This window comes from Cicer arietinum, chromosome 6 (assembly GCF_000331145.2).
Source record: "Cicer arietinum cultivar CDC Frontier isolate Library 1 chromosome 6, Cicar.CDCFrontier_v2.0, whole genome shotgun sequence".
Taxonomy (NCBI): Eukaryota; Viridiplantae; Streptophyta; class Magnoliopsida; order Fabales; family Fabaceae; genus Cicer; species Cicer arietinum.
Window position 1 is genome coordinate 43,977,382 of NC_021165.2, and position 27,812 is coordinate 44,005,193.

Sequence of the window (27,812 nt, forward strand, 5' to 3'; positions counted from 1 at the left end):
GTGTCGGCCTAGCCGACGCTAAGTAAAATATGACAAACGCTTATTTATGTTTTAACTTTAATTATCCTTTTAGCGTCGGATTGTCCGACACTACGTTTTCTGATTTGTAATTTTTAGTAAAATTTTTATGTTTATTTTTCTCTATCCTTCACTCATTTTCGCTCATTTTTGCTCTATCTCTTGGCTCTCGTCCAAATCTCTTCCCCAAATCTCTATTCTCCAAATCATTCTAAATCTTCGTTCCAAATCTTCGAAGGCCATAAGACCAACCTCCAGACTCCTCAGTATCCAAAACCCTAACAACCTTCTCCTCTGTACCATCGTTTCCAAACCTGAGCTTCGGAATCTCGAACCCGCCACATAACCCCAGCCTGAACAGGCTCTCGTCGATCTATCTTCATGGACTCCCATCGGCGGTGCCAGAGTCCATTTCCCTAACCCCGACGACGCCACCGAGGTTTTCGTTGATGGATATCCCGTTAAAATCCCTAAAGGTATCAATTCCTTGTGTGATCAGTTTCTGTTTTCTTGCTTATATTAATAAAAAAAAAACTTAATTTTTAAGTATTTTTGGGTTTCCATCATTCAGATTCTTGTTATTAAATATATCTGCCAGCTAATGCTGCTTCTTGGTCTATATTTTTTTTAAAGACTATATTTTGTCCTTGAGAGGGCTTTTTATTATCAAAAGCAATGTGCATTACAATACTTAGCCGATTTGTCGTAATCATGAATTAAAATTGCAATGTGATCTTGACTATTCTATATAACTTGATGCATGTTACTGATACACATAATGTTGGCCCTCATTTTGAAACATGGAATGCCGGTGTTCTCGGCCATATACATTAAATGGTCTCAATGAGGGGAGACAGGATTTGACATGGTAGAAATGGTCTTACAAGGTTCTACCTCAGAACATTCACCATGCCTTATCTCTCTCTATTGCTTGATTTTGCTCTAAATTTATTCAAATGTTCATTTTATATAGGTTGGTCTCCTTTTGATCAGGAACTATATATGGAAGCTTAGAATTTCCCAAGCTCACTTTTAGCCAGAATGTGAAGCTCAGACCTGGTGTCAACAAAATTTCTCTTCTAAGTGTTGTAGTTGGACTCCCGGTTTGTTCTCTCTCTATCTTTGTTTGTCTTACACACAGGCATCGAAAAATATATAGGTTGGTCTCAACAGCGAATCCTTGAGTCTTCATTCTCTCAGCGGAAGTTCCTCAGTGGATTGGATTCAGGGGAGTTCAGTTTCTCAAAGGCAGCCATTGACTTGGTACAAAGTGAATATACCACCTTATATCAAAATCAGTTTCAGATGGTTTGGTCTCTATTTTCTATCAACAAACGTTGATGAGAAACTATCAACAAACTAATCAATGGATGGTAATTTCATTCAGGTACCATGTTCCTCATTCATGGCTGATACCAACTGGAAATTTATTGGTTGTTTTGAAGAATTGGGTGGTGACCCTAAAGGGATCTCTTTGGTCAGAAGGGATATAGATAGTGCATGTGCTGATATTTATGAGTGGCAGCCAAATCTTATAAGTTATCAGATGCAAACTTCTGGCAAAGTTAGCAAACCTGTGAGACCAAAAGCACATTTATCGTGCGTCCCCAGACAGAAAATCTCATCAATCAAATTTGCTAGCTTTGGTACTCCAGTAGGGTCTTGTGGAAATTTCCATGAAGGAAGTCTTATAATGCCTTTGAAAGGGTACTGCTATGGCTAAACATATTTTTCTGATTGAACATTATATCTTTGACTTTAGATGTTATTATTATTAAAGTCAAACATTTTCAATAAGTTGACAAATAATGATAATTGATTGACAATGTGAATTTTTTTTACATTGACGGTGTATATGAATTAAATCCTTTGAAGTTTTAAAAGCTGTATAATTGAAATCTTTTAGGTTCAAGTCAATTTTACATCCATATATATTTGATTATTACTTTTACTTTTTTCATTATTCAAAGACTTTTGTTGTTGTTGCAGAATTGTATCGGACATAACTTGTGCACGGTAACTGTGTCATCCGAAAATTTTGGAGGAGATCCATGTCCAAATGTCATGAAGAAACTCTCAGTGGAGGCCATTTGTACCTGATCATTTCAACCTCATAAAATAAATGGAAATAACTTTCCACATCGATATTTTTTCTGCAAACAAGATTTTTGTGATACTTGTAGATCACCACAAGCATTAATTTGGCTTTTTTCCAAGGTGAAGTTGCAGAAAACACACCATCTGGTTGAAAGAATATAGAGATTGCTGATATGATTTTGTGGATGTGTGTACATATTTGTGTTCTGTTCTGCTTATTATACAGAGGGGAAAGGTGATGAAGGTTTTCTTAGATGCACAATGAGATAATACTACTAATTGAGTCCATGTGCAAATGATTTTATTTTACTTTTTTTTTAATGTGGAAGCCTCTTGCTTCTTGTTGTAATATTATTTTTCCACTGTAAGCTTGCATTATTGATAGCAACTTAATTGCTTTCTTTGTGTAAGAAACTTTACAAGATAATAGGATCAGTCATATTAAATTGTTGTTCTTGTTTCTTTTAAATCAAGGTGTTCTGGTTTTAGTTTCTACATATAATTATAAAATCATGTTAATTCCTAATAATAATATTCATTAATGTAAAGCAAATGCTAATACTCTACAGCAAACAACATACCATAATGAAGAGAAATAATAAAAAGACTATTGGTCTGAACCTAGGTGTTGACTTTTTACTCTCATGTTGGTTTTATTATATTTGTGATTTGTGGTTAACTGACTGTTACCTTTTTTTTACATGGCAAAACCGTCCTGCATAGTTGATTGCTACATTTTTGGATGAAAAACTTCATGCGGGTAATAAGGATACTTCAGAAGAAGAATTAGAGGGTACACTTGATGAAGTCCTTGTTTTATTCAGGTTCATCCAGGTAAGCATAATGTTTCATTGTGGAGCAGCTAACAATCACCTTGTTTCCTGGATGTTTTATTGATGTTTGTGGTGATATGATGCAGTTCTACTGATATATTTTCTTCCATACTAACGTTGGCAACATTACTTGACGTTTTATTGTTAAAGGGCAAGGATGTGTTTGAGGCATTTTATAAGAAAGATCTTGCTAAAAGAGTACTGTTAGGAAAGAGAGCTAGATTTTCATAGATTGGTTAGATTTGGGGTTTGGTCAGAATTTAAGATAAATTAAGCTCTATATTTGTTATATACTAAATTAAAAATTGACCACTACAATGAGTCTGAATAAACTCCCTATTTTGCTCTTAACCTTAGCACATGTCGACTGTCGTTGTATTACTCCTTGAACTAGAGAAATATAGTCTTTCAGCTATGCTTCTGTTACATTTGTGAATTATTCTACTATACTTGATAATATGTGTCCATTTCATCAGTTGTTTCTTGCAAATTAGCCATGCTTACTTCATAATTTTATATGTCAAACTAAGTAAACATTCACTACTTTCATTTATGTATCATAAAATTTTTAAAATCAGATAGTTCAATTTAACTTCAAACATGAAATGAGATAATATAAAAATTATTATACTTTGACTTGGATTTATATCTTAAGAAAGTAGGATATCACTTGTTACGTATGTGATATGTTTCTTTGGTTTTTATGAGAGCACATGTGAAATTTTATACATTGAATGATTGTTTTTATGTTCTTCTATTGCACAGTTGATATTATGACTGGGTGGCTCTCACTAATTGTCCACATTTTATTAGTTGACAGTAGCGTCGGTGAATCCGACGCTAAATATTTTATTGATTTTGATTTTAGCGTCACCCCATCCGACTCAAAAGTTTTTTTCAAATAACGTGTCAACAAATATAACTTAACATCGGATGTTCTATTTTGCTAGTTGCGTCGGCGTAGAGTAGGCCTAACTGACGCTATATTAGCCTCGGATGGTATTTAGCCGACGCTATGTATTAGCTTCGACTGTTTTAGCCTAGGCCCGACACCGATGCTAATCGGACGCTAAATCAGAGTTAGCGTCAGCTTTTGGCATAGCAGCGTGGACTTTTGGCCGACGCTAAAATCAGTTTTTTCTAGTAGTGAGGTAATTTCCATCCTACATAGGCTTATTCTAATCCATTTAGGGTTTCTAATCAATTTTGTGCATCTAATAAGTGTGTTTGAATCAATGGATTGACATTTAGGTCATTTTCGTCATCCTTCGACTTACTCTAAACCATTTAAGGTTTTTAACTAATCTTGTGCATCCAATGAGTGCATTTGTGTCATTAGAATAACATTTAGGTCAATTTCATCCTCCCTACGCTTATTCAATTCCATTTAGGGTTTTTAACCAATTTTGTGCAACCAATAAGTGTGTTTGTTTCATTTGATTCACATTTAGCATAGATTCGTCATCCTTAGACTTATTCTAATTCATTTAACGTTTTTTTTACCGATATTGTGCATCCAATAAATGCGTTTGTGTCGTTGTATTGACATTTAGGTCATTTTCATCGTTCCAAGACTTATTCTAAACAATTTAAGGTTTTTAACCAATCTTGTGCATTAAATAAATGCGTTTGTGTTATTGGAATAACATTTAGGTAATTTTCGTCCTCCTTAGGCTTCTTAAATTTATTTAAGATTTTTAACCAATCTTGTGCATCCAATAAGTGCGTTTGTGTCATTGGAACAACATTCAGGTCATTTCCGCCTTCCGTACTCTTAATCTAATCCATTTAGGGTTTATAACCAATCTTATGCATCCAATAAGTGTCTTTGTGTCATTGGATTAACATATAGGTCATTTTCGTACTCCAAAGGCTTATTCTATTCAATTTATGGTTTTTAACCAACCTTGAGCATTCAATAAGTGTGTTTGAGTCACTGGATTAATATTTTGGTCATTTTCGTCCTCCCTAGGCTTATTCTAATCCATTTAGGGATTTTAACAAATCTTTTGCATCCAACAAGTGTGTTTGTGTGATTAGATTAACATTTATGTCATTTTCGTTCCCTTTTGTCTTAATCTAAACCATTTACTGTTTTTAACCATTCTTCGGTATCCAATAAGTTTGTTTATGTCATTGGATTAACATTTAGGTCATTTTCGTCCTCCCTATGCTTATTCCAGTCCATTTAGGGTTTTTAACCAATCTTGAACATCCAATAAGTTCGTTTGTGTAATTGGAATAACATTTAGGTCATTTCCGTCCACCCTAGGCTTATTCTAATCAATTTAGGGTTTTTAACCAATCTTATGCTTCTAATACGTGTGTTTGAATCACTTTATTAACATTTAGGTAATTTTCGTTCTCCCTAGGCTTATTCTAATCCATTTAGGGTTTTTAACAAATCTTATGCATCCAATAAGTGCGTGTGTGTCTTTAGATTAACATTTAGGTCATTTTCGTCCTCCCTATGATTATTATAATAAATTTATGATTTTTAACCAATCTTGTGCAACCAATAATTGTGTAAGAATCAATGGATTAACAGTACTAGAAAAGTTGGTTTTTGCTACCATATTTAGCGTCGGCCACCGACACCATTGCTAGTTAGCGTCTTTTTAGCGTCGGTCAAGCTCACTCTAGCGCACCAAATATTTTTGTGTTTTAGTTTATTATTAGCGTCGGCCACCGACGCCATTGCTAGTTAGCGTCTTTTTAGCGTCGGTCAAGCTCACTCTAGCGCACCAAATATTTTTTTGTGTTTTAGTTTATTATTAGCGTCGGCCTAGCCGACTCTACGTAAAATATGGTAAACGCTTATTTATTTTTGGACTTTAATTACCTTTGTAGCGTCAGACATGGGGACGCTTCATTTTCTGATTTGTAATTTTTAGTAAAACTTTTATGTTTATTTTTCTCTATCCTTCACTCCTTTTTTTTCTATCTCTAGCTCCCATTTTCCTTATATCTTTATTTTTTCCCTTTCTTCAAACTTTTACTACCAAACCGGCCACCGTCGCAATTACGTTCATTCTCCAAATCTTTATTCTCCAAATCTCTATTCTCCAAATCATTCTAAATATTCCTTCCAAATCTTCAAAGGCCATAAGACCAACCTCCTGACTCCTCAGTTTTCAAAACCCTGACAACCTTCTCCTCCATATCATCGTTTCCAAACCTGAGCTTCAGAATCCCGAACTCGCCGCATAACCCCACCCTGAACAACCTCTCGTTGATCTCTCTCCACAGACTTTCAGCGACGCCAGAGTCTAGTTCCCTAACCCCGACGACGCCACCGAGGTTTTCGTTGATGGATATCCCGTTAAAATTCTTAAAGGTATGATCAATTCCTTGTGTGATTAGTTTCTATTTTCTTTCTTATATTAATAAAACAACTTAATTTTTAAGTATTTTTGGGTTTCCATCATTCAGATTCTTGTTATTAAATATCTCTGCCAACCAGTGCTGCTTCTTGGTCTACAGTTTTTTTAAGGACTATATTTTGTCCTTGAGAGGGCTTTGTTAAATAGCTAACATGTGTTTCTTGGACTGAACCTAGGTGTTGATTTTTTACTCTCATGTGGGTTTTATTATATTTATGAGTTGTGGTTAACCGACTGTTACCTTTTTTTACATGCCAGAACCGACCTGCATAGTTTATTGTGAAATTTTTGGATGATAAACTTGGTGCGAGTAATAAGGGTACTTTAGTAGAGGAATTAGAGGGTACACTTGATAAAGTACTTGTTTTATTCAGGTTCATCCAGGTAAGCATAATGTTTCATTGTGGAGCAGCTAACAATCACCTTGTTTCCTGGATGTTTTATTGATGTTTGTGGTGATATAGTGCAGTTTTACTGATATTTTTTCTTCCATACTAACACTGGTAAGATTACTTGACGTTTTATTGTTAAAGGGAAAGGATGTGTTTGAGGCATTTTATAAGAAAGATCTTGCTAAAAGACTACTATTAGGAAAAAGTGTTTCTATTGATGCTGAGAAATCCATGATCTCCAAGGTTAAGACCCGTCATTGTGTGACCTGGTATGCTTTTTCTCTCAATTGTCCATCAACAACTCAAGGCTTTAAGATAGATATATTTATACTTCAAAAGAGTAAAGTCCTTTCAAGATTTTTCTTCTGAATTTTGAGCTAGATTTTCATAGATTGGGTAAATTTGGGGTTTGGTCAGAATTTAAGATAAATTAAGCTCTATATTTGTTATATACTGAATTAAAAATTGACCATTGCAATGAGTTTGAATAAACTCCCTATTTTGCTCTTAACCTTGGCACATGTCGACTGTCGTTGTATTGCTCATTGGACTAGAGAAATATAGTCTTTCAGTTATGCTTCTATTACATCAGGGATTGACTTGACCAACAAAAAATATATTAATTAATTTTTATTTCTTTAGTGTCGGGACTAGCGATTGATATAACATTTATCAAGGTTAGAAACAAAAGTAGGGGGTACACTAATCAAAAGGAGTAAAGAGTAGTTTGAGTTAGATTCTATATAAAGGTAAAACTAAAGTGTACAAAACAGAATAAAACATGTTTGTTTTAATGTTAACACATGTTCAAAGCATGGTTGATACCAAAGCTGTAATCAATTGATGTGTCTTCAACATGCATTTGCAGTGTTTAATGATGTAATTCAAACAGGACATAGGTTGTTTCATTCTACTTTTTCAGTTTGTCAAATGCTCTCAGGGTTTATCATGGCTACCTTCTTGTACCTTAATTTCTTTATTGGCCCCATTTCAGGATAAGAAAGAATATTTGAATTGTCTAAAGGTTGCTGGAAACAAGTCTGAAATTTGTAGGGAATTCTCAAAAAAATATCTCCAATGTCGTATGGAAAAGTACGTTGGCTTCACTTTACTACAAACATAGTTATCCTGGTTAATTCCTTTTAGGTTTGTGTGGACTAAGGTTTTGTTATCACTGGTTATTATTAATTTTATTTTCCATACATACAATAGTCTTTGAATCAGTTTAAAGCTTTAAGACATTTTATTTAAGCTTCTGGTTGGCATGGACTAGATCAAAATCATATATACTAACCTCAGTTTTTTCCCATTTCATTTTTTTGGGAATTCTAACCTAGTTTGTTGCTTTACAATTTAAATTTGCAATACTTGAAGAGCCGATAAACAATATTTAACATGCTTTCGAAGGATAGTATTACTCTTCTCCCTTCTATATGTGTTTTAAAAGGAGAGCCGATAAACGTGAATGTGTTGTTTTCTGAAGCTGTGGCAGCTTCTCTCTATTGCTCATTGTCGTCGCCGTCGTCATTCCAAACCATAAAAGGAGTGATATATCATCTTGACAATGAGGGTTTTCAAGAAGAGAAAAATGAAGAGATTCATTACATCGCACATTTGAGGTTAGGATTTCTGTTTAATAATTGGACTTCAAAAATTAGGTTTCTCATAGGATTTCGTTAAACGTTGACGTGATTAGTTGATTTCTAGTGCAGGAATTTTGAAGATTTTGATGTGATTATTGATTTCTATAGGTTTACGTTAAATTTTATTTAGAATGATCTTCTTTTGCTTTAAATTCATATGTTTCTTTGTTTTTAATGAGAGCACATGTGAAATTTTATACATTGAATAATTGTTCTTATGTTCTTTTGTTGCACAATTGATATTAGGATTGGGTGGTGCTCACTGGTTGATATTATGATTGGGTGGCTCTCATTGTTTGATATTATGATTGGGTGGCTCTCTTTAATTGTCCACTTTATATAAGTTGACAGTAGCGTCGGTGAAGCCGACGCTATTAATTTTGCTGATTTTGATTTTAGCGTCGGTCGATCAGATGCAAAGGAATTTTTTTAGATGACATGTCAACATATATAATTTAGTGTTGGATGCTCTATTTTGCTAATAGCGTCGGCTTAGAGTAGGTCTAACTGACGCTATATTAGCGTCAGATGGTATTTGGCCGACGCTACGTATTAGCTTCGACCGTTTTAGCCTAGGCCCGACACCGACGCTAATCGGACGCTAAATCAGAGCCGACGCTAAAATTAGATTTTCTAGTAGTGTAACATTTAGGTCATTTTCGTCCCCCCTAGCCTTATTCTAATCCATTTAGCATTTTTAATCAATCTTGTTCAACCAATAAGTGTGTTTGTGCCATTGGAATAACATTTAGGTTATTTTCATCATCCTTCGACTTATTCTAAACCATTTAAGGTTTTTAAATCTTGTGCATTCAATAAGTGCATTTGTGTCATTGGAATAACATTTAGGTAATTTTCGTCATCCCTACGCTTATTCTAATCCATTTAGGATTTTTAACCAATTATGTGCATCAAATAAGTGTGTTTGTCTCATTAGATTAACAATTAGGTCATTGTCGTTATCCTTCGACTTATTCTGAACCATTTAAGGTTTTTAATCAATCTTGTGTCCAACAAGTGTATTTATGTCATTGGAATAATATTTATATCATTTTTTGTCCTCCTTACGCTTATTCTAATCCATATAGGGTTTATAACCAATATTGTGCATCTAATAAGTCTGTTTGTGTCATTGGAATTACATTTAGGTCATTCTTGTCCTCCCTACGCTTATTCTAATCCATTTAGGGTTTATAACCAATATTGTGCATCCAATAAGTGTGTTTCTGTCATTGGATTAACATTTAGGACATTGTCGTCAACCTTCAAATTATTTTAAACCATTTAAGGTTTTCAACCATTCTTGTGCATCCAATAAGTGTGTTTGTGTCATTGGAATAATATTTAAGTCATTTTCGTCCTCCCTACGCTTATTCTAATCCATTTAGAGTTTTTAACCAATCTTGTGCATCCAATAAATGTGTTTGTGTAATTGGACTATCATTTAGGTCACTTTCTACCTCCATATGTTTAATCTAATCCAATGAGGGTTTTTAACCAATCTTATGCGTCCAATAACAGTGTTTGTGTCATTGGATTATGATTTAGGTCAATTTCCTCCTCCCAAGGCTTATTCTAATTTATTTATGGTTTTTAACCAATTTTGTGCATCCAATATTATCATCATCCTTCGACTTATTCTAAACCATTTAAGGTTTTTAACCAATCTTGTGCATCCAATAAGTGCGTTTGTGTAATTGGATTAATATTGAGGTCATTTTCGTCTGCCCTAGGCTTATCCTAATCCATTTAGGGTTTTTAACCATTCTTATGCGTCCAATAAGTGTGTTTGAATCACTGGATTAACATTTAGGTCATTTTCGTCCTCCTTATGCTTATTCTAATTCCTTTTGGGTTTTTAAACAATCTTGTGCACCCAATAAGTGCGTGTGTGTCGTTTGGTTAACATTTAGGTCATTTTTAATCTCCCTAGGCTTATTCTAATCCAGGATTTTTAACCAATCTTTTGCAACCAATAATTGTATAAGAATCACTAGATTAACATTCAGGTCATTTTGGTCATCCTTCAACTTATTCTAATCCATTTAGAATTTTTAACTAATCTTATGCATCCAATAAGTGTGTTTTTTCCATTGGATTAACATTTAGATCATTTCCGTCCTCCTTCGACTTATTCTAGTCCATTTAGAGTTTTTTAATAAATCTTGTGTATCCAATAAGTGCGTTGGGGTCATTGGATTAACACTTAGGTCCTTTTTGTCCTCCCAAGGCTTGTTCTAATTCATTTAGGATTTTTAACCAATCTTTTCCAACCAATAAGTGTGTTTGTTTAATTGGATTAACATTTAGTGCGTTTTCATCTTCCTTTAACTTATTCTAATCCATTTAGGGGTTTTCACCAATCTTGTTCATCCAATAAATGGGTTGGTGTCATTGGATTAACATTTATGTGATTTTCGTGCTCCCTAGGCTTATTCTAATCCATTTAGGGTTTTAACCAATATTGTGCATCCAATAAGTGTGCTTGTGTCATTGGATTAATATTTAAGTCATTTTCGTCGTCCTTCAACTTATTCTAAACCATTTAAGGTTTTTAACCAATCTTGTGCATCTAATAAGTGTGTATGTGTCATTGGATTAATATTTAGGTCAATTTCGACCTCCTTAGACTTATTCTAATCCATTTAGGATTTTTAACCAATCTTATGCATCCAACAAATTCTATTTTGTCTTGGATTAGCATTTAGGTCATTTTCGTCCTCTCCTCTTATTATTCTAATCCATTTAAGGTTTTTATCAATCTTGGGCATCCAATAAGTGTGTTTGTGTCATTGGATTAAAATTAAGTTCATTTTTGTCCTCCCTAGGCTTATTCTAATCCATTTTAGTAGTTTAACCAATCTTATGCATCCAATAAGTGTTTTTTTGTCATTGGATTAAAATTTAGGTCATTTTTGTCTTCCCTAGGCTTATTCTAATTCATTTAGGGTTCTAAACCAATCTTGTGCATCAAATATCAGAGTTTGTGTCATTGGATTAACATCTAGGTTATTTTCGTCAGCCTTCGCCTTATACTAATCCATTTAGTGTTTTTGACCAATCTTGTGCATCTAATAATAGCGTTTGTGTCATTGGATTAACATTTAAGTCATGCATCCAGTAAGTGTGCTTGTGTCATTTGAATAACATTTAGGTTATTTTCGTTCTCGAAACTTATGAATCCAATAACTGTGTGTTTTTCATTGGATTAACATTTAGCTCATTTTCGTCATCCCTAGGATTATTCTAATTCATTTAGGGTTTTTAACCATTGTTGTGCATCCAATAAGTGTGTTTGAATCACTAGATTTACATTTATGTCATTTTCGTCCTCCTTAGGCTTATACTAATCCATTTAGGAATTTTAACCAATCATGTGCAACCAATAAGTGGGTTTGAATCACTAAATTAATATTTAAACCATTTTCGTCTTTCCTAGGCTATTTCTAATCAATTTAGGGTTGTTAATTAATCTTGTGCAACCAATAAGTATGTGTGTCGTTGGATTAACATTTATGTCATTTTCGTCATCATTTTACTTATTCGAATCTATTTACGATTTTTAAACCATATTGTGCATCCAATAAGCTTGTATGTGTCATTGGATTAACATTCAGGTCATTTTCGTCATCCTTCGACTTATTTTAATCCATTTAGGGTTTTTACCTAATCTTGTGCATCTAATAAGCGTGTTTGTGTCACAACATTAACATTTAGGTCCTAATCTTGTGTCATTGGATTAACATTTAGTTCCTTTTCGACATCCCTCGACTTATTCTAAACCATTAAACGTTTTTAACAAATCTTGTGCATCTAATAAGTGCGTTTGTGTTATTGAAATAACATTTACGTCATTATCGTCCTCCCTACGTTTATTCTAATCAATTCAGGGTATTTAACCAAACTTGTGCATCCAATAAGTGTGTGTTAGAATCACTAAATTAATATTCATGTCATTTTCGTCCTCCCTAGGCTTATTCTAATCTACTTAGGATTTTTAACCAATCTTGTGCAACCAATAAGTAAGTTTGTGTCTATGAATTGATTTGTAAGTCATTTTCGTCTTCCCTAATCTTATTATGATCCATTTAAGGTTTTTGACCAATCTTGTGCATCCAATAAGTGTGTTTGAATCACTAGATTAACATTTAGGTCATTTTCGTCCTCCATAGGCTTATTCTAATCCATTTAGTGTTTTTAACCAATTTTGTGCATCCAAAAGTGTGTTTGTGTCATTGGATTAACATTTAGGTCATTTTTATAATCCTTCGACTTATTCCATACCATTAAAGGTTTTTAACCAATCTTGTGCATTCGATAAATGCGTTTGTGTCATTGGATTAACTTTCAAGTCATTTTCGTCATCCTTTAACTTATTCAAATCTACTTAGGGTTTTAACTAATCTTGTGCATCCAATATGTCTGTTTATGTCATTGGATTAACATTTAAATCATTTTCGTCATCCTTCGACTTATTCTAATTCATTTAGAGTTTTTAATAAATCTTGTGCATCCAACAAGTGTGTTTGTGTCAATTGATTAACACTTAGGTCATTTTCGTCCTCTCTAGGCTTGTTCTAATCCATTTAGGGTTTTTAACCAATTTTTTCCATCCAATATGAGTGTTTGTTTCATAGGATTAACATTTAGGTCATTTTTATCATCCTTCGACTTATTCTAACCCATTTAAAGTTTTTGATAAATCTCTTGCATCCAATAAGCGTGTTTCTGTCATTGGATTAACATTTAGGTCATTTTCGACCTCCTTATGCTTTTTCTAATCCATTTAGGGTTTTAAACCAATTTTTTCCATCTAATAAGTGTGTTTGTTTCATTGGATTAAAATTTGGTCATTTTCATCCTCCTTGGACTTATTCTAATCCGTTTAGGTTTTTTCACTAATCTTGTTTGTTCAATAAGTGTGTTGGTGTCATTGGGTTAACATTTAGGTCATTTTCGTGTTCCCTAGGCTTATTCTAATCTATTTAGGGTGTTTAACTAATTTTGTGCATTCAATAAGTTTGTTTGTGTCATTGGATTAACATTTAGGTCATTTTCATCATCCATCGACTTATTCTAAACTATTTAAGGTTTTTAACAAATTTTATACATACAATAACTGTGTTTGCGTCATTGGATTAATATTTAGGTCAATTTCATCCTCCTTAGGCTTATTCTAGTCAATTCTGTGCTTTAACCAATCTTGTGCATCCAATAGGTGTGTTTGTGTCATTGGATTAACATTTAGGTCATTTTCGTCCTCTCAAGACTTATTCTAATCCATTTAAGGTTTTTGACTAATGTTGTGCATCCAATAAGTTTGTTTGTGTCATTGGATTAACATTTAGGTCATTTTCGTCCTCTCAAGACTTATTCTAATCCATTTAAGGTTTTTGACTAATGTTGTGCATCCAATAAGTTTGTTTGTGTTATTGGATTAACATTTAGGTGAATTTCGTTATCCTTCGACTTATAAAAATCTATTTAGGTTTTTAACCAATCTTGTGCATCCAATAAGTGCGTTTGGGTCACCGGATTTACATTTACGTCATCTTCATCCTCCCTAGACTTATTCAAATCCATTTACGATTTTTAAGAAATCTTGTGCATCTAATTAGTACGTTTGTATTTTGGATTAACATTTATGTCATCTCATCTTCTTATTCTAATCCATTTAGGGTTTTTAATTAACTTTGGGCATCCAATAAGTGTGTTTGTGTCATTGGATTAATATTTAGGTCATTTTTGTCCTCCCTAGGCTTATTCTAATCCATTTAGGGTTTTTATCCAATGTTGTGCATCAAATATTTGTGTTTGTGTCATTGTATTAACACTTAGATCATTTTTGTTATCCTTCGACTTATTCTAATCTATTTAGTGTTTTTATCCAATCTTGTGCATCTAATAAGTGTGTTTGTGTCATTGGATTAACATTTAGGTTATTTTCGTGATCCTTTGACTTATTCTAAACCATTAAAGGTTTTTAACCATTCTTGTGCATCCAATAAGTGCGTTTATGTCATTGGAATAACATCTTGGTGATTTTCGTCCTCCATATGTTTTATTCTAATACATTTAGGGTTTTTAACCAATCTTGTGCATCTAATAAGTGTGTTTGTGTCTTTGGATTCACATTCAAGTCATTTTCGTCATCCTTCGACTTATTCAAATCCATTTAGGGTTTTTAACTACTCTTGTGCCTCCAATAAATGTGTTTGTGTCATTGGATTAATATTTAGGCCATTTATGTCCTCCCTAGGCTTATTCTAATCCATTTTGGTTATTTAACCAATCTTGTGCATCCAATAACCCTAAATCCCAATATTAAGTACTATATATAGACAATTTTTTTTTTCTTTCTAAAACGGAAAAATTAGGATTCAAATTGCTACAAGAAATAAACAGTTTTATTTTAATTTCATGGAAGGCTAGTTTTATAAGATTAATCCACGAGTTCAGAGTTTCATCAACACCTTGAGATTCAGGTTACACTGTCAATTTCTATTCATGATTCTATTCTTGTTTATTTGATTATATTGATATTTTGATCGCTTAAATTGTATTTCAATAGGATTGATTAAATTTATTTTACAGAATTTGATTTCGGTTTCTAATTTAATTGAATTATAATTTTGCGACGTTGATCGTTAATTGTAATATTTTGATGATTGTGATGCTTAATCCAATCAAAGAAACCAAATTCACATAGGATTAATCGAATAAGTGGATTTAAACTCATTGATAGAATCTATGATAGGTCTGAAACTCGAATAAGTGGATTAATCGTTTTTCTCATTTGTTAAATCAAAAATCTAAAAACCCCTTTTTAATTTCAATTTTCAATTCGGTTATTATTATTATATCGGAAGTTCTTGCGAAACGATTCGAGTTATTACCTCTATTAAATTTTATCAATTGTATTTGACCTGTGTGCGACAACAGATCAATTACCTTTTCTAAAAAGAAATAATACATCTCATCATTTTAACCATGTAAAGACAATTAAACCACCTATTTCTAATAGACCAAGAAAAATAATTATGATTCTTGAAAGTCAGAGTTATTTATTGGGATTCTGATTCCATCCATATAGAATATCACCCCATTCTTGTATACTATTTCAATAGTAACCATAACACCAATAAGCTCACCATACAACAAAATTGTAATCTCCAAATTCACTACAAAACAACTCAAGGCAACAACATATTGTCCCTAAATATACCTTAAGAAGAAGCAGAACGATGACAACCATAAACAACTGTGTTGATATTACATTGGTCCAATAAGCATTGGGGATGCCAAAACACTTCTTTGGGGATATCAAAACACTTCTTTGACGGTAGAAGCCTTATGAGGATAAATTCTAACTTGAAAGGATTTGCGAATTTGTGATTCCTACATTCAAAAAAATATGGAAATTGCTCGTACAAAAACACATGTAGCAAGAACTTCATTATAATTTTATTCGTTTTCTGTCTCAAAATAATTATCTATATTCATTTATAGATTTAAGGGTATGTTTAAGAGTTGAATTTTGGAGAAAAATATTTTAGAAGACCGTGTCTATATTTTGACATATGTTTGATATGTTAAAAAATTAAAGAAAAAGTAATGTGATAGATTATCATATAATATTCTAATTACTCTTTTTAATCGATATAAGAAACATTTAATAATTTGTTTAATTTATAAATGAAAAACAAGTCTTCCCATTCCTTTTCATCAAAAACCCAACTCCCAAATATACCTTACATGCCATTCACTTAGTGCAAATTAGTTTTATGCTGAAATCCAATAAAAAAAATACATTATTTTGCTATATCACTCCATTTTAAGGTAGTTTAAAATTAGTTGTATAACATGAATACATCATATTCTTTCATATCACTATAATTTATAATTTTTTTTACAAGAATGTTACATTGTTTATTAAACTCTTCATTTATTTATCTTTAATTATTAATTAATTTTAAGTTTAATGAATGTGTAAAATAATTTTACTATTTTAAAAATCACAATATGTAGATGTATGTTTGTTTTTCAACTGCAACTTAAAGAGACAACTGCAAAATAATGTATTTTAATTTTATGCCAATATAAAACTATTTTATAATACATGTGATTTTTTCTTTAATTTTTTTTTAAATCATTAACTTTTTAATTTACTTCGGTAGAAAGAATTACTGAAAAGGCCATGCGCTTTTTCACTTTCTGTTATAAGCTTGGAAAATAAAAAGCAGAATCAACAAAGAAAAAAGAAAAAGAGAAACACAATGAGAAAAAAAAAAAGTTTTCTATTTTCTTTTTAAATTTTCCCGAGAAATTAGAACGAAACACTGATCGGAATTGAGGAGCAAAAAAACAAACAACACCATCAGATCCACAAATTGCATTCATCCCAATTCTTCATCTCTTTCGCAACATTATTATTATTATTATTATGAAAATGAAAAATTACCAATCTAAATTTCTCCTAAAAATATGATTTTATTTTTGTAATGTTTGAATTGAAATGGGTTTAGGTTGTTGATATTTGGAACAGATTTTGATATGGAAAGGGAAAACTGGAACGAGAATAATAACAATAACAATAAGAATGGTTATTATGAGAATCAATTGCTGTGTGATTATGATCGAGAATCACTTACGATGCCTTCTTCTTTATCTTCATCTCCTCCTAGACTTGGATATATTGAACATCGTGTATCCAAATTTGATACCTTGGTAGGCATTGCAATCAAGTATGGTGTTGAGGTACTTTTCTATTTTCTTTGAAGTTTTGTTATATATTAATTTTTGATTATTTTTACATTCTTTAAAAAGTTTTATAAATTTTTAATTTTTTTATTTACCCTTTTTCATCTTTTTTGTGAATTTGACGATGAAAGTATAAAATGATGGTGTTTGAGTTAAAGTCCTGAAATTTGTTGTTGTGGTGGTGGTGCATGCGTGTGCAGACTTTTTTCTTATATTATGATGTGCTTTTTGGAATTTTGTTGTTGTAATCATAATTCATGCTTTTTGGAATTTTACACGAATGATTGATTATGATTTGTTGATAATGTAAATTTATTTACACTAATGTATCAAAATTAAGCTCATATTTTAATATGGGTGCACACTTGTCAAATGAGGGAAAACATTGTAGTATACTCTTATTTTTGAAATTGAGTTGTCCTGATGAAGTATGATTTTTTCAGCTCTTTATGCTTTGGGAAATTGTAGGTTACAGATATCAAAAGGATGAACAGCCTTGTTACAGACCATCAGATCTTTGCGCTTAAAACTGTTCAAATTCCATTACCTGGAAGGCACCCTCCATCTACTTGTTTATCAAATGGTTCCAGTACTCCTGGGTATGTTCATCTCTATTTGATTAAACCATTAAGGCAAAACACTGAATTTGTGAAGCTCCACCTTATCCTTTTTTATTTTGGAAAAAGTATATTGGATGAAATGAAAGGGCTGAGTGGGGTTAGGATTTTTGTTTAATAGTTTGATACTTTGAGGTGTGAGCGACAAACAAGAATATAAAGTTAAAGGCAGAAACTGGGAATGTATCTAGAACTAGAATAAAATTCTTGGGGCTGTAATTTTTCCAAATAAATATATTAAAGTAAAAGGTTTTTACATTGTATATATCCACTGTCACTGTAAAACATTTTATAGTAGGACAGTGTTGCATCATGGTGGGAATAATTTATTTTGCTTGTAGTGAAGGCTTTTTGACAGTTTTGTAAGTAGATGACAACCAGTGTTGTCGAAGTCAGAACATGGCAGAAACAAAAAAATCTGCCATGCCATTGCAGCCTATGGCGGGCATCCCTTCACAAATTGTCTATGGTGGTTGTCACAATATCTGCCACGCCATTCCACCGTGGCAGCACCAAGGCCACCATTTTACAACACTGCTGACACATGCTGTTCACTAATAGCGTAAAACTCTTTAATCTGTCAGTTGGATCAAAACTGAATCCTTATTTCGTTATATCATTTGCCCAAATTCTTTCACATTTCATGATATTATACAAGTTTTACAGTTTTTACTTTATACTGTTCACTTTCTTCATGTGTGATGTTATTTATTCTTGAAGAAGGCTTGACACCCTTTTATTGACAATAATTTTCTCATTGTCATGGACATATTCCTCTGTTTTATCGCATGTGTCTTTTAAATGTTGCTTTCATTCAAAATTGCACTTTAAGAATCTTACTAAAGTAATTATGCTACAAATTGCAATAGGTATCCTTGGGGCCTTTTTTTGCATCTATGTTAGGTCATTTGTCTTAAAATTCTTACCATATAAATAACTATAGATAGAAATATTTCAGAAGAAATGTAATACAAGAAAATAGATTTACTGATTTACAATGTTCCCTGTTTATGTTGGTTGCAATACATAATTTCTCTATAATATCACCATTTCTTAATGATTTATTTCCCAATAGCATTTAAAATCACTGAAGACCATGAATGTCATTCCATCAGGCATGACTCTACTCACAGTCCACCTGATAACACGCACCGTGAACTGCTTGAATCATTCCAGTCCGTAAGATTAAAGTCTTCTGACCAGAAGGTCTCCCCAGCCATGAGCTCATTACAGGGTTATTATGGACTTAAAGTTCCCTCTAATTCCTCAGAAAATGGTTCATCATCCAAGAACTCGTCTATGTCTGACCGACCCCTGAGCCGTCACCGAAAATCCAAAAGTTTGGTCAATGTTATCTTGGAAGAGATTATGGAAAAGGTTGATACTGCACCAGCTGCAGAAAACTGGGAACTTAGCTCTGATAAATGGAATGAGAAACTTGGCCAGAGACGTCAGAAATCTGAAGCTGACTTTACAAGGATACCGGAGTTGATTCTGAGGGAGGATAATAGCAGCAGTGGTGGTCTTCCTTCACGAACAGGAATGGGCTTAGCTCTGAGACAAAAAGCAGCTAGCCGAACTGCCGCAACAATTGATTCTGAATCAAGTGGATTGGTTCCTGTGCCAATGACTTTGGGGGATGGTTTTCAAACTGATTATTCATATGGTGTCAGGAAATCATCCAGTACATCTTGTTTGCAAGATCAAGATAACTGCGGCTCCTCATCCATTTGGCCGTCCACGATGTGGAATTTGAAACCAGATTTACAGGCCCTTTCAACTGCAGCCATTGGAAAACCGATCTTTGATGGCTTGCCTAAGCCGATAACTGGTCGAAGGAATAAAGCTGCACTTGATTAATATATAATTATTTATCAAAACAATTTTGATCCTTTTTTGTGAGTCATGGAACCATTAGCTGCCACACCAATGGGTAGATTGGAGAAGTAAAACAATGTAGCATGGAAAAAAAAAAATCAAACATCAGATTTTATCTATCTCTGAATAGGAAAATATTTTTTATGCTAAAAAATACTTCCAATTTATTTATTTTTAAACAGTATTGGGTGCCCTTGTGGCCATAAATGTAGGAATGAGGATCTTAAACATTACCATTCACCCAGTTTTTGTATAGTCATAGTGATACTTTTAGGAAACGGATTTCGTGTGGTCATTGACAAAGATGATTGAGATTTTTTTTTCCCAAATGATTTTATTTTCTCAAATTTTCAAAATTACGATGCAAGTCTTCTGATCTTAACAGGGTAGATCCATTGACTATTGACTAATATCACAAGGAAATTCCAATCACTTGGAGTTTGGTCCATTCTTTATAGGGTTTGGGCACCTTAAATCTTTATGGTGACAGTTAAATGTACTAGTTTGACAGGTGTCTAGCTCCTATTGAATACAAGTTACAGGTGTGGATATGTGTGGAACTATTACTTTGCAATTTAATTTCTCAAATCTTATTTTAGAAATTGACTAATAGGTCCCTTAAATAAGTTTTCTACTGCTTTATGGTACTAATCGAACTGCCTTAACTTACATGGTTGTAGCGACGATCTTTAGTTTGGAAACATTGTAAATAAATAATCAGTGCGTTACACAATAATAATATACCTTGCATTTTATTATTTTTGACAGGAAAAAGACCATAATATGTAAATAGATTTTTTAGGGTCTACAAATTTAAGGATAGTATGTTACTATTACTAATTATGCAGGAATCGTTCTGAAACTATTACGTTGTCACTAATAAATAGCTGAAAATAATAAATTTAGTGTATATCACCTACTGTAAAAAAAATGAAAAATTGCAATCACCTTCTTGAAGAATGCTTAAGTAGCACACTCATTTTGCTGTGTCCAATCCCATGGATGGAAATCCGCTATTGAAGTTTTTGTTTGAGCTTCTTTTTCCACTCATCATTTCTAAAACCCCACAGGATTCTAAAAGTACATTTCGGAAAACAAAAACTATATTTTTGTTTGAAAGTATAATTTCTTGATGGAATAATTTTTTTCTTCTTCTAGCTGCATACCTCTCTGAAGTAATTTTAGGAAATTAAAAAAGAAGTTCCCCTCATTTCTCTGTATGGTTTTTGCAGTCTTATCGAGGGGTAAGGTGTGGTGGTTTGGCCAGCGAGAGTGAGGGGCTAGTTGCAATTTTTTTTAACTTTCTTATTTGTATAGTATGTTCACCACTTGGACAAAGCCTAACAATAAAACTGATCCAGATATTAAGTGCACACTTCAGCTAATCATAAATGACCAAGTCAGAACAGAAGCACTTAAAATAATTGAAATCAAATCCAATTTTTTGTTTCTAACACAAACTTTTAAAAATGTAAAAATAATGTGATATTTTTTACAATTAGAAGTAAAAACCAAAAACTGTATCATAACATAAAAAGAACAGAAGCACGTGCGTTCTAAACTCACTAAATTATACCTTGCTTATACATTTTGCGTGATTTAATTATTTCTTTATTTACATTAATTATACCTATACCTTAGTGAACAACAAAAAACCTGAACAAAACTTATCAGATTTCCAGTTCAAATAGCAACAAGTGATCAACATGCAAAGTATGTAAGAGCCAGTGCCCCGAATAGATTTCAACTTTTCAATAAAATAAACAGAATGACAAGACTATGCTCCCAAGGAGTTTGATTAAAAATGGCTACTCCCTAAAGAAACTAAAACCTTGAATCTTTTCTTAGCCAACTGAAAAAAAAAAATTGGATTCTACAAACATAATAATGCAACTTCCCTCCAATACAGTAATAAAATCTACAGTTGTGTGAGTCTAGCCACAAACTAGACAAAAAAATAAACAAATTCAGAGTATTATGTGTTGGTTCTCAAGGCAAGTAATTGTAAATCATCAATCTTTATGGAAGGGGAAGATAAAAAGCTATTTTATCAGAAAAAAAAAATCTACAGTTAATCAGAAATCGTTCTTTGTTCATGTTTCTTCAGTAAGAATGCAGATAAAGTAAAAGCAACAGCATGTGGATATGCAAACATCAAACTGTATTATAAAGAACAACATAACCTAGACATATTAATGTGCCACTAAACGTCAGGCCTGTCACAAATAATTAGCTACTTTTCTTCAAACCTTCATAAGAACTATCTGTGCAATTTTTCACGTCCTTGCATAGAAATTGTAAAGTCCGTAAAATAAATAACAAAAATTTATGTTCCTCCATGTCAGACATTTAGCTCAAAGATCTACAGTTCTGTTGAACAAAAAAAAATCTATAGTTCTATGTGTGTGATGGAAGTCTGTCAGTGACCGCATTGAAGACCACAAAAAAAGTAACGGTATTGCGAACGCGTACCTTTTGGATATTAGTAGGAGAATCCAAAAGTATTTTTTTTATTGAAAAATAAACAATTTTTAAATTTACTAAGAGTTAATACACAGCTTCCAAAACAAATTTTCTACATTTGATTTCCGGACATGTGCCCTTTAGACACTTGTTAATATTTTCCAAAAAGTAATAATCGCATCCTCTTTGCTTGTGCAAAAACTTGAATAGTCAATCTACCAAGGGAGAGACTATCAAAGGAGAGAAAGTATGTTTTGGATCAATGGTGCAATATTAAACACGTTAGGGTGGTCAAAAAATAATTTAGAGTAATACGAGTAATTTAAAAAACTTCAGGCAGGTGCTATTGAGTAGGTCTGTCCCAGTTAATCCAAACAAAAAAAAAAGATTAACTAGTCATCACACTATGATATCTATCTATAAATAACAGTTTGAAGTAGAAGTGATAGGCATACCAAGAATCTAACTGCTTGTTTTGAATGGTTAAGTTCATCCAAAGATGTGCCAGCATACTGTAACAGAAAGAATTTCATCACATAATGCATTTGGCTTCAATATACCAATGAAAGTTTAGAAAAGTGTGAAGATAGCGAATACCTCTTCCGTTACTTCAATATACCATAGTTCTAGTTCAGCTAGCCCTGATTTTATATATTCTCCATGGTTGAATGTGCAGCATTCTCTATGCATTAGAAGGCTGGAGAACATATAATTCCCAACACATAAGTCAACATAGATGCTGATAATAAATCTTTTCACATAAAAGATGCCAAGAAGGCAAAACTACTAGCTTATAGCAGATAACTTGCAGTGTATAAGTTCATACTGAAAATAGGATTGTTTGGTAACAGTAGTTCTCTCTTAGTTTATAGTATTTTTCGCTAGCTTATAGCGTTTTTTCAGATGCTACTTCAATTAACATTTAAACTTATAGCTTTAGTGTATCACTTTTTCTTATTTTTTAACTGCTAAATTTACCAAACATTTCAAATTCAATTTGTTAGTTTATCTACTATAAACTAGTTTTTCCGACTACTTTTTACCAAACAGAGTTCAAATGAAACAAGAGACTTACCTATTAAAGATTTCTGCATTGATGTTTTGAGAAGTTCGATTAAATATTTTTTGAATTAAAATGGGAGGCACCTGAGACAAAACACAAAAACTCCCGTTTGCTTTATACTTAATAACAAAAAAACAGGACTTAAAACACAAGGAATGTAAAGATACTGATTCACTGCACTATCAAACCTTCACATAAATAATTTTCTTTTAGAATATTGAGAAATCTATTAAGGCATTCAATAATGTTGAGCCATGGACCAGCTGGTTTGCCGTTGTCGTTTCGTGTTCTGTGCTCCTGAAGTCGTAATAAATATGTAAGTGGAATAAAAGAGTAATGTCACTAACAAAGTCAACAAGACACAAATGCTGAAGAAATATTCAAGGCAACCATGATTTCCAATTTTTCTTTTTGCTTAAAAGTAGAGATAAAAAAAAAAACGAATATATCAAAACAGCAACCTCACTTCTAAAGAAAACAGATACGAAAAAATACAAACAAAGAACACACGCAATTTGATCATAGGATTCAACCAATTGGGCCCATGTGTTCAACGATATTTTTCTGAACATTGATACCATGCAGATGGAAATACATAAAAGACACTTGATAAAATATATAACCAACCACCATACCTGAATGCAAGAAGAAAGCAGAGGAGACAAATCTTTCTTCATATTTTAGAAATCTTTCTTCACATAAGCTGCAAGCTGTTGCTTGAAGAGCAAAACTGGATACTTTGCATCAACTTGGTGTATTACATCAAATGCACTACTTGAAAGACTATTGGATGAGCGGAAACCCTGAGAAACAAATTGTATTTGCTATATGAGTTTAATTTCATTCATTATACGTAACTATAATCATTGATTACAATATGAGGAACAGATCATTAATAAGTATTTAGACTGATACTGTTTTTCTGACAAGAACTATATGAAAAATGCATGAACTATGCTTAATACTATTAAAGGACAAATATAATTTTTCCTCATAAATTGACAAAAAAATTGTCATTTTAGATCAAGGTGTGTGATAGAAATATTACCAAATTACCAAATGGGTTGTGGGCTGTTGATAACACTGGTAATCAGAATTAAAGAAACGAAAGAATGAATAAAGAATTAATACCCTAACCCAGAATCAATGTGATTCTGATTAGGTTTTAGTATGGAACTTTATTGAATTGAATAGAACGGAAGGGATGAAGGAATTACAGAGGATCCCGCGATCCTGTTCTGGTTCCACAACCAGTGATAACTTTCCCAATCTCTAACTAACTCTCAATTAGAACTAATATTCTATTTATAGTATTCCTAACTGCTAACTGTTTTTGTACAGCTATCAGAGAATTACAATTAAGAAGGTTTCAACCAAACCTTCCTATTCCCTCTTCTATATACATTTTTAATAATAGGCTTTGGCCTAATCGTATCAGCTATGCTTATAGTGGCCTTGATGTCATAGTTTAACTTCAGTCGAAGTTCCACCACTATCTTAAGTTCTTCCAAAACTCTAAGAATCCGCGTACCTTCACAAATTCCTTGTGCCATTGCCCTAAACTTAGCTTTGGCACTACTTCTTGCAACCACTCCTTGTTTCTTACCTCTCCAAGTTACCAAGTTCCCCAACACATTTATACAATACCCTGAAGTTGACTTCCTATCTGTAATAGATACTACCCAGTCTGCATCGGTAAATATTGCCACATTTTTATCATTGGTCTTTTTGAAGAACAATCATTTGCTAAGAGTTGCCTTCAAGTATCTCAAGATTCGATAAACTTCTTCGAGATGTTCTTCATATGGGGCATGCATAAATTGGCTAACAACACTAACAGAGAAGGCAATGTCGGAGACTGTTTTAGTAAATACAAAGACTTCCTCAGTTTGCATACTTGGGACCTAAATTTGTCTTCAAAACCTGGAGGGCATTCTATATACACTTCTTCTTTTAAATCACCATTGAGGAATGCATTTTTAACATCTAATTGGTGGAGAGACCAGTCCAAATTAGAAACAAGAGATAAAAGAACTCTGACTTTGTTAAGCTTAGCAACAGAGCAAAGGTCTCTCAATAGTCTATGTCGTAGGTATGAGTAAATCCTTTAGCAACCATTTTAGCTTTGTACCTTTCAATTGATCCATTAGAGTTGTACTTCACTGTAAACACCCACTTGCAATCCACAGTTCTTTTACCAGTTGGTAGAGTCATGACACTCCAAGTTTTATTCTTTTCAAGAACTTTCATCTCCTCAAGAACAACTTCCTTCCACTTTGGAACCTTTAGAGCTTCCAATACATTCTTTGGAATATATACGCAAGACAAGTGAGAGGTAAAAGTAGCAAAAGAGGAGGACAAGTTTGAATAAGATATGAAATTAGACATAGGGTGTCTAGTACATGATCTAATAGGTTTCCTAAAGGCTATGGGAACATCTAGATCAGTGTATATAGGAGTGGGATCAGTAAGAATTTTACCTATTTCGGTTGGTTGACTTTCACTCGTTTCAGATTCTTGGCTGAGCTGAGGAATGGGGTCTTCCACTAATTAATCTTGGTTCCTTCTTACATATGCTTTTCTGTTCCATGTTGGGTCACCCTCTTCAAATCTTTTTTATGTTTCATCACAAGGATTCTTATGTGGTGATATTTGGTTTTTTTCTTCTAAATTAAGTTCTAGAAAAACATTTTCTTTAATTTTTGCCTCAAATTCGGTAAGACCCTTACTCATGGTAGAAGTACAATCAGTTATTGTTTATGAGGAAATTTATTTAGGTGCAGCAGTAACAGAATTATGTCATGGATATACATTTTCTAAAAAAAAATTATATTTTCATAAAATTGAAGGCAATCATTTTCATTTGACTTCCTCCCCTAAAGATTTTCAAAAAAGGTAACATCCAATGTGACAAACATTTTCTTTGTACTTCAATTAAAACATTTATAACATTTATGACTGGAGGAGTAGCCAAGACAAACACATTTAATAGCACGGGGTTCAAGTTTACTAAAATGTTTATGTTCATGACAAAAGTTGTGCATAAAAAAAAAATTCAATGGTAAATCAGCAAAGATTAAGGCAATGGAAAAGTGTTTCAAGAAAATTTGAAAAGGTGTTTAAAATTGTAACACACGTTATGACATGCGATTAATCAAATGTGCAGCTGTTAAGACAACCTTACCCCACAAGTATTTTGGGACATTGGTAGAGAAGAGTAATGTACGTGCCACCTCAAGAAGGTGTCGATTTTTTCTCTCTGCAATTCTATTTTGTTGAGGTCAGTTAACACATGTATTAAAGTCCACCACTTTGCTTACCACTTCCAATCATCTTCCCCGAGATCAAATCCTGAAATACACAATGAGTGTCAAAAAAATGAGTATCACATTTTTTATTTTGGGTTAATTTATTGACAAATAATAGGTTGCAAGGAAAATTAGGGACATGGAAAACATCTTGAATGGTTAACAAAGGAGATAAAACAATAGAACCTTTTCCTATCACGGTTGAAAGAGAGCCATCGACAACCTTAATTTTTAAATTACGTGCACAAAGTTTATATGAGGAAAATAAACTAGGTTCTCTGGTCATATGGTCAGTAGCTCCAGAATTAACAATCCAACTATGGTTAGGGATCACACTAAGGTGGGCTGATAAAAAATTACCTTTATGAGCCATGGAACTAGAAGGGGTTTGAGATTCAAGAAGTTTATACAGTTGATCTACCTGCTCTTTGGTGAACGGGAATGAACTTGAGGAATACTTTCACTCTTAATCAAAAGTAGCCTGAAATGCACGACCTTTGCATTTCTTTTTTGCATTAGGAGGCTTCCCTTGTAGCTTCCAACAAGTCTCGCGCATGTGCCACCGACGTTTGCAATGGTCACCCCATCGCTTTTCTGGTTTCTTATTATGTTTCTTTCCTTCCTCATTGAAATTTTTGGTGATTAGTGTTGGCCTATTTGTGAGTAACTTTCCCATCATCACTTCTTGTCTTGCCTCTTCTCTTTTGACTTCTGAAAAAGTTTCTCAAAGAGATGGTAAATGGCTTTTTCCAAGGATTCTACCTCTTACTTCATCAAGTTCTTTGTTTAGACCTGCATGAAACATAAAAACACGATTGTTTTCTTGCCTCATGTTGAACTGAACACTATCTTCCATACACTTCCAAGTAAAACGACTGTAATCATCAATAAATGTAACAAAGTATCTATAGTGAGCATGAGAAGTTACAGGAGACAGTCCCCATACATCACTATGAATCATCTCAAAACAAGTGGAAGCACAATGAGCACAAGACGAAAAAGGAAGTTTTTACTTTTAGCCAATTTGCAAACAGAACATGGCACATATGCATTAGAAACAACATTTTTATTTCCCAACAAACCAGTTTTAACTAAATGAGACAAAACAGTAGAGTTTGGATGACCCAATTTTCTATGTCAATCCTCATAAGATTTCAAAATATTATTACAAGCAAGAGATAAATGATTGGAAATAAATTGAAGTGGAAACAATCTTCCTACTTTAGGCCCCTTCGCGATCACCTTCCCCGACACCTGCTCCTGCACAAGACAACCATCACGAGAAAAATTAACATTACTATTGTTGTCCACCAATTGTCCAATAGACAATAAATTGGAAGCAAGTCCATGTGATACA

General features: G+C 33.0%; 1 protein-coding gene and 2 long non-coding RNA genes across 9 annotated transcripts; 2 read left to right on the top strand and 1 right to left on the bottom strand.

Annotated features, from left to right (window-relative positions):
* Nucleotides 1–804: 804 nt before the first annotated feature.
* On the top strand, nucleotides 805–3,167 carry LOC113783950 (uncharacterized). Its single transcript, XR_012163749.1, has 3 exons — nucleotides 805–1,725; nucleotides 2,008–2,949; nucleotides 3,099–3,167. It is a non-coding gene; the product is annotated as an uncharacterized lncRNA (long non-coding RNA).
* A 2,698-nt stretch (nucleotides 3,168–5,865) lies between these two features.
* On the top strand, nucleotides 5,866–19,899 carry LOC101515306 (uncharacterized). Of its 7 annotated transcripts, none has more exons than XM_012719447.3 (8): nucleotides 5,868–6,285; nucleotides 6,590–6,715; nucleotides 6,865–6,992; nucleotides 7,718–7,815; nucleotides 8,207–8,342; nucleotides 16,892–17,123; nucleotides 17,595–17,725; nucleotides 18,859–19,899. In XM_012719447.3, the coding sequence occupies exons 6-8, from the start codon at nucleotides 16,920–16,922 to the stop codon at nucleotides 19,601–19,603; spliced, it is 1,080 nt and encodes a 359-aa protein (XP_012574901.1). In that variant the 5' UTR covers nucleotides 5,868–6,285; nucleotides 6,590–6,715; nucleotides 6,865–6,992; nucleotides 7,718–7,815; nucleotides 8,207–8,342; nucleotides 16,892–16,919; the 3' UTR covers nucleotides 19,604–19,899. The 7 variants fall into 7 exon arrangements, 6 of the variants coding, with proteins under 6 accessions (XP_073226424.1, XP_027185936.1, XP_027185938.1 ...); XM_012719448.3 differs by having other exon boundaries at nucleotides 16,912–17,123; XM_027330135.2 differs by lacking the exon at nucleotides 8,207–8,342 and having other exon boundaries at nucleotides 5,867–6,285.
* Nucleotides 19,900–20,951: 1,052 nt separating this feature from the next.
* Nucleotides 20,952–23,267, bottom strand: LOC140920937 (uncharacterized). Its single transcript, XR_012163693.1, has 3 exons — nucleotides 23,160–23,267; nucleotides 22,682–22,781; nucleotides 20,952–22,596 (listed from the first exon to the last, which is right to left on the bottom strand). It is a non-coding gene; the product is annotated as an uncharacterized lncRNA (long non-coding RNA).
* Nucleotides 23,268–27,812: the final 4,545 nt, after the last annotated feature.

Excerpts from the sequence above, each read along its gene's own strand:
- LOC101515306 (XM_073370323.1), top strand. The coding sequence starts at position 6,259 with ATGGATATCCCGTTAAAATTCTTAAAG. Across the intron at positions 17,124-17,594 it reads CAATCAAGTATGGTGTTGAG|GTTACAGATATCAAAAGGAT; the intron begins GTACTTTTCTAT and ends GGGAAATTGTAG. Across the intron at positions 17,726-18,858 it reads AATGGTTCCAGTACTCCTGG|GCATGACTCTACTCACAGTC; the intron begins GTATGTTCATCT and ends TCATTCCATCAG.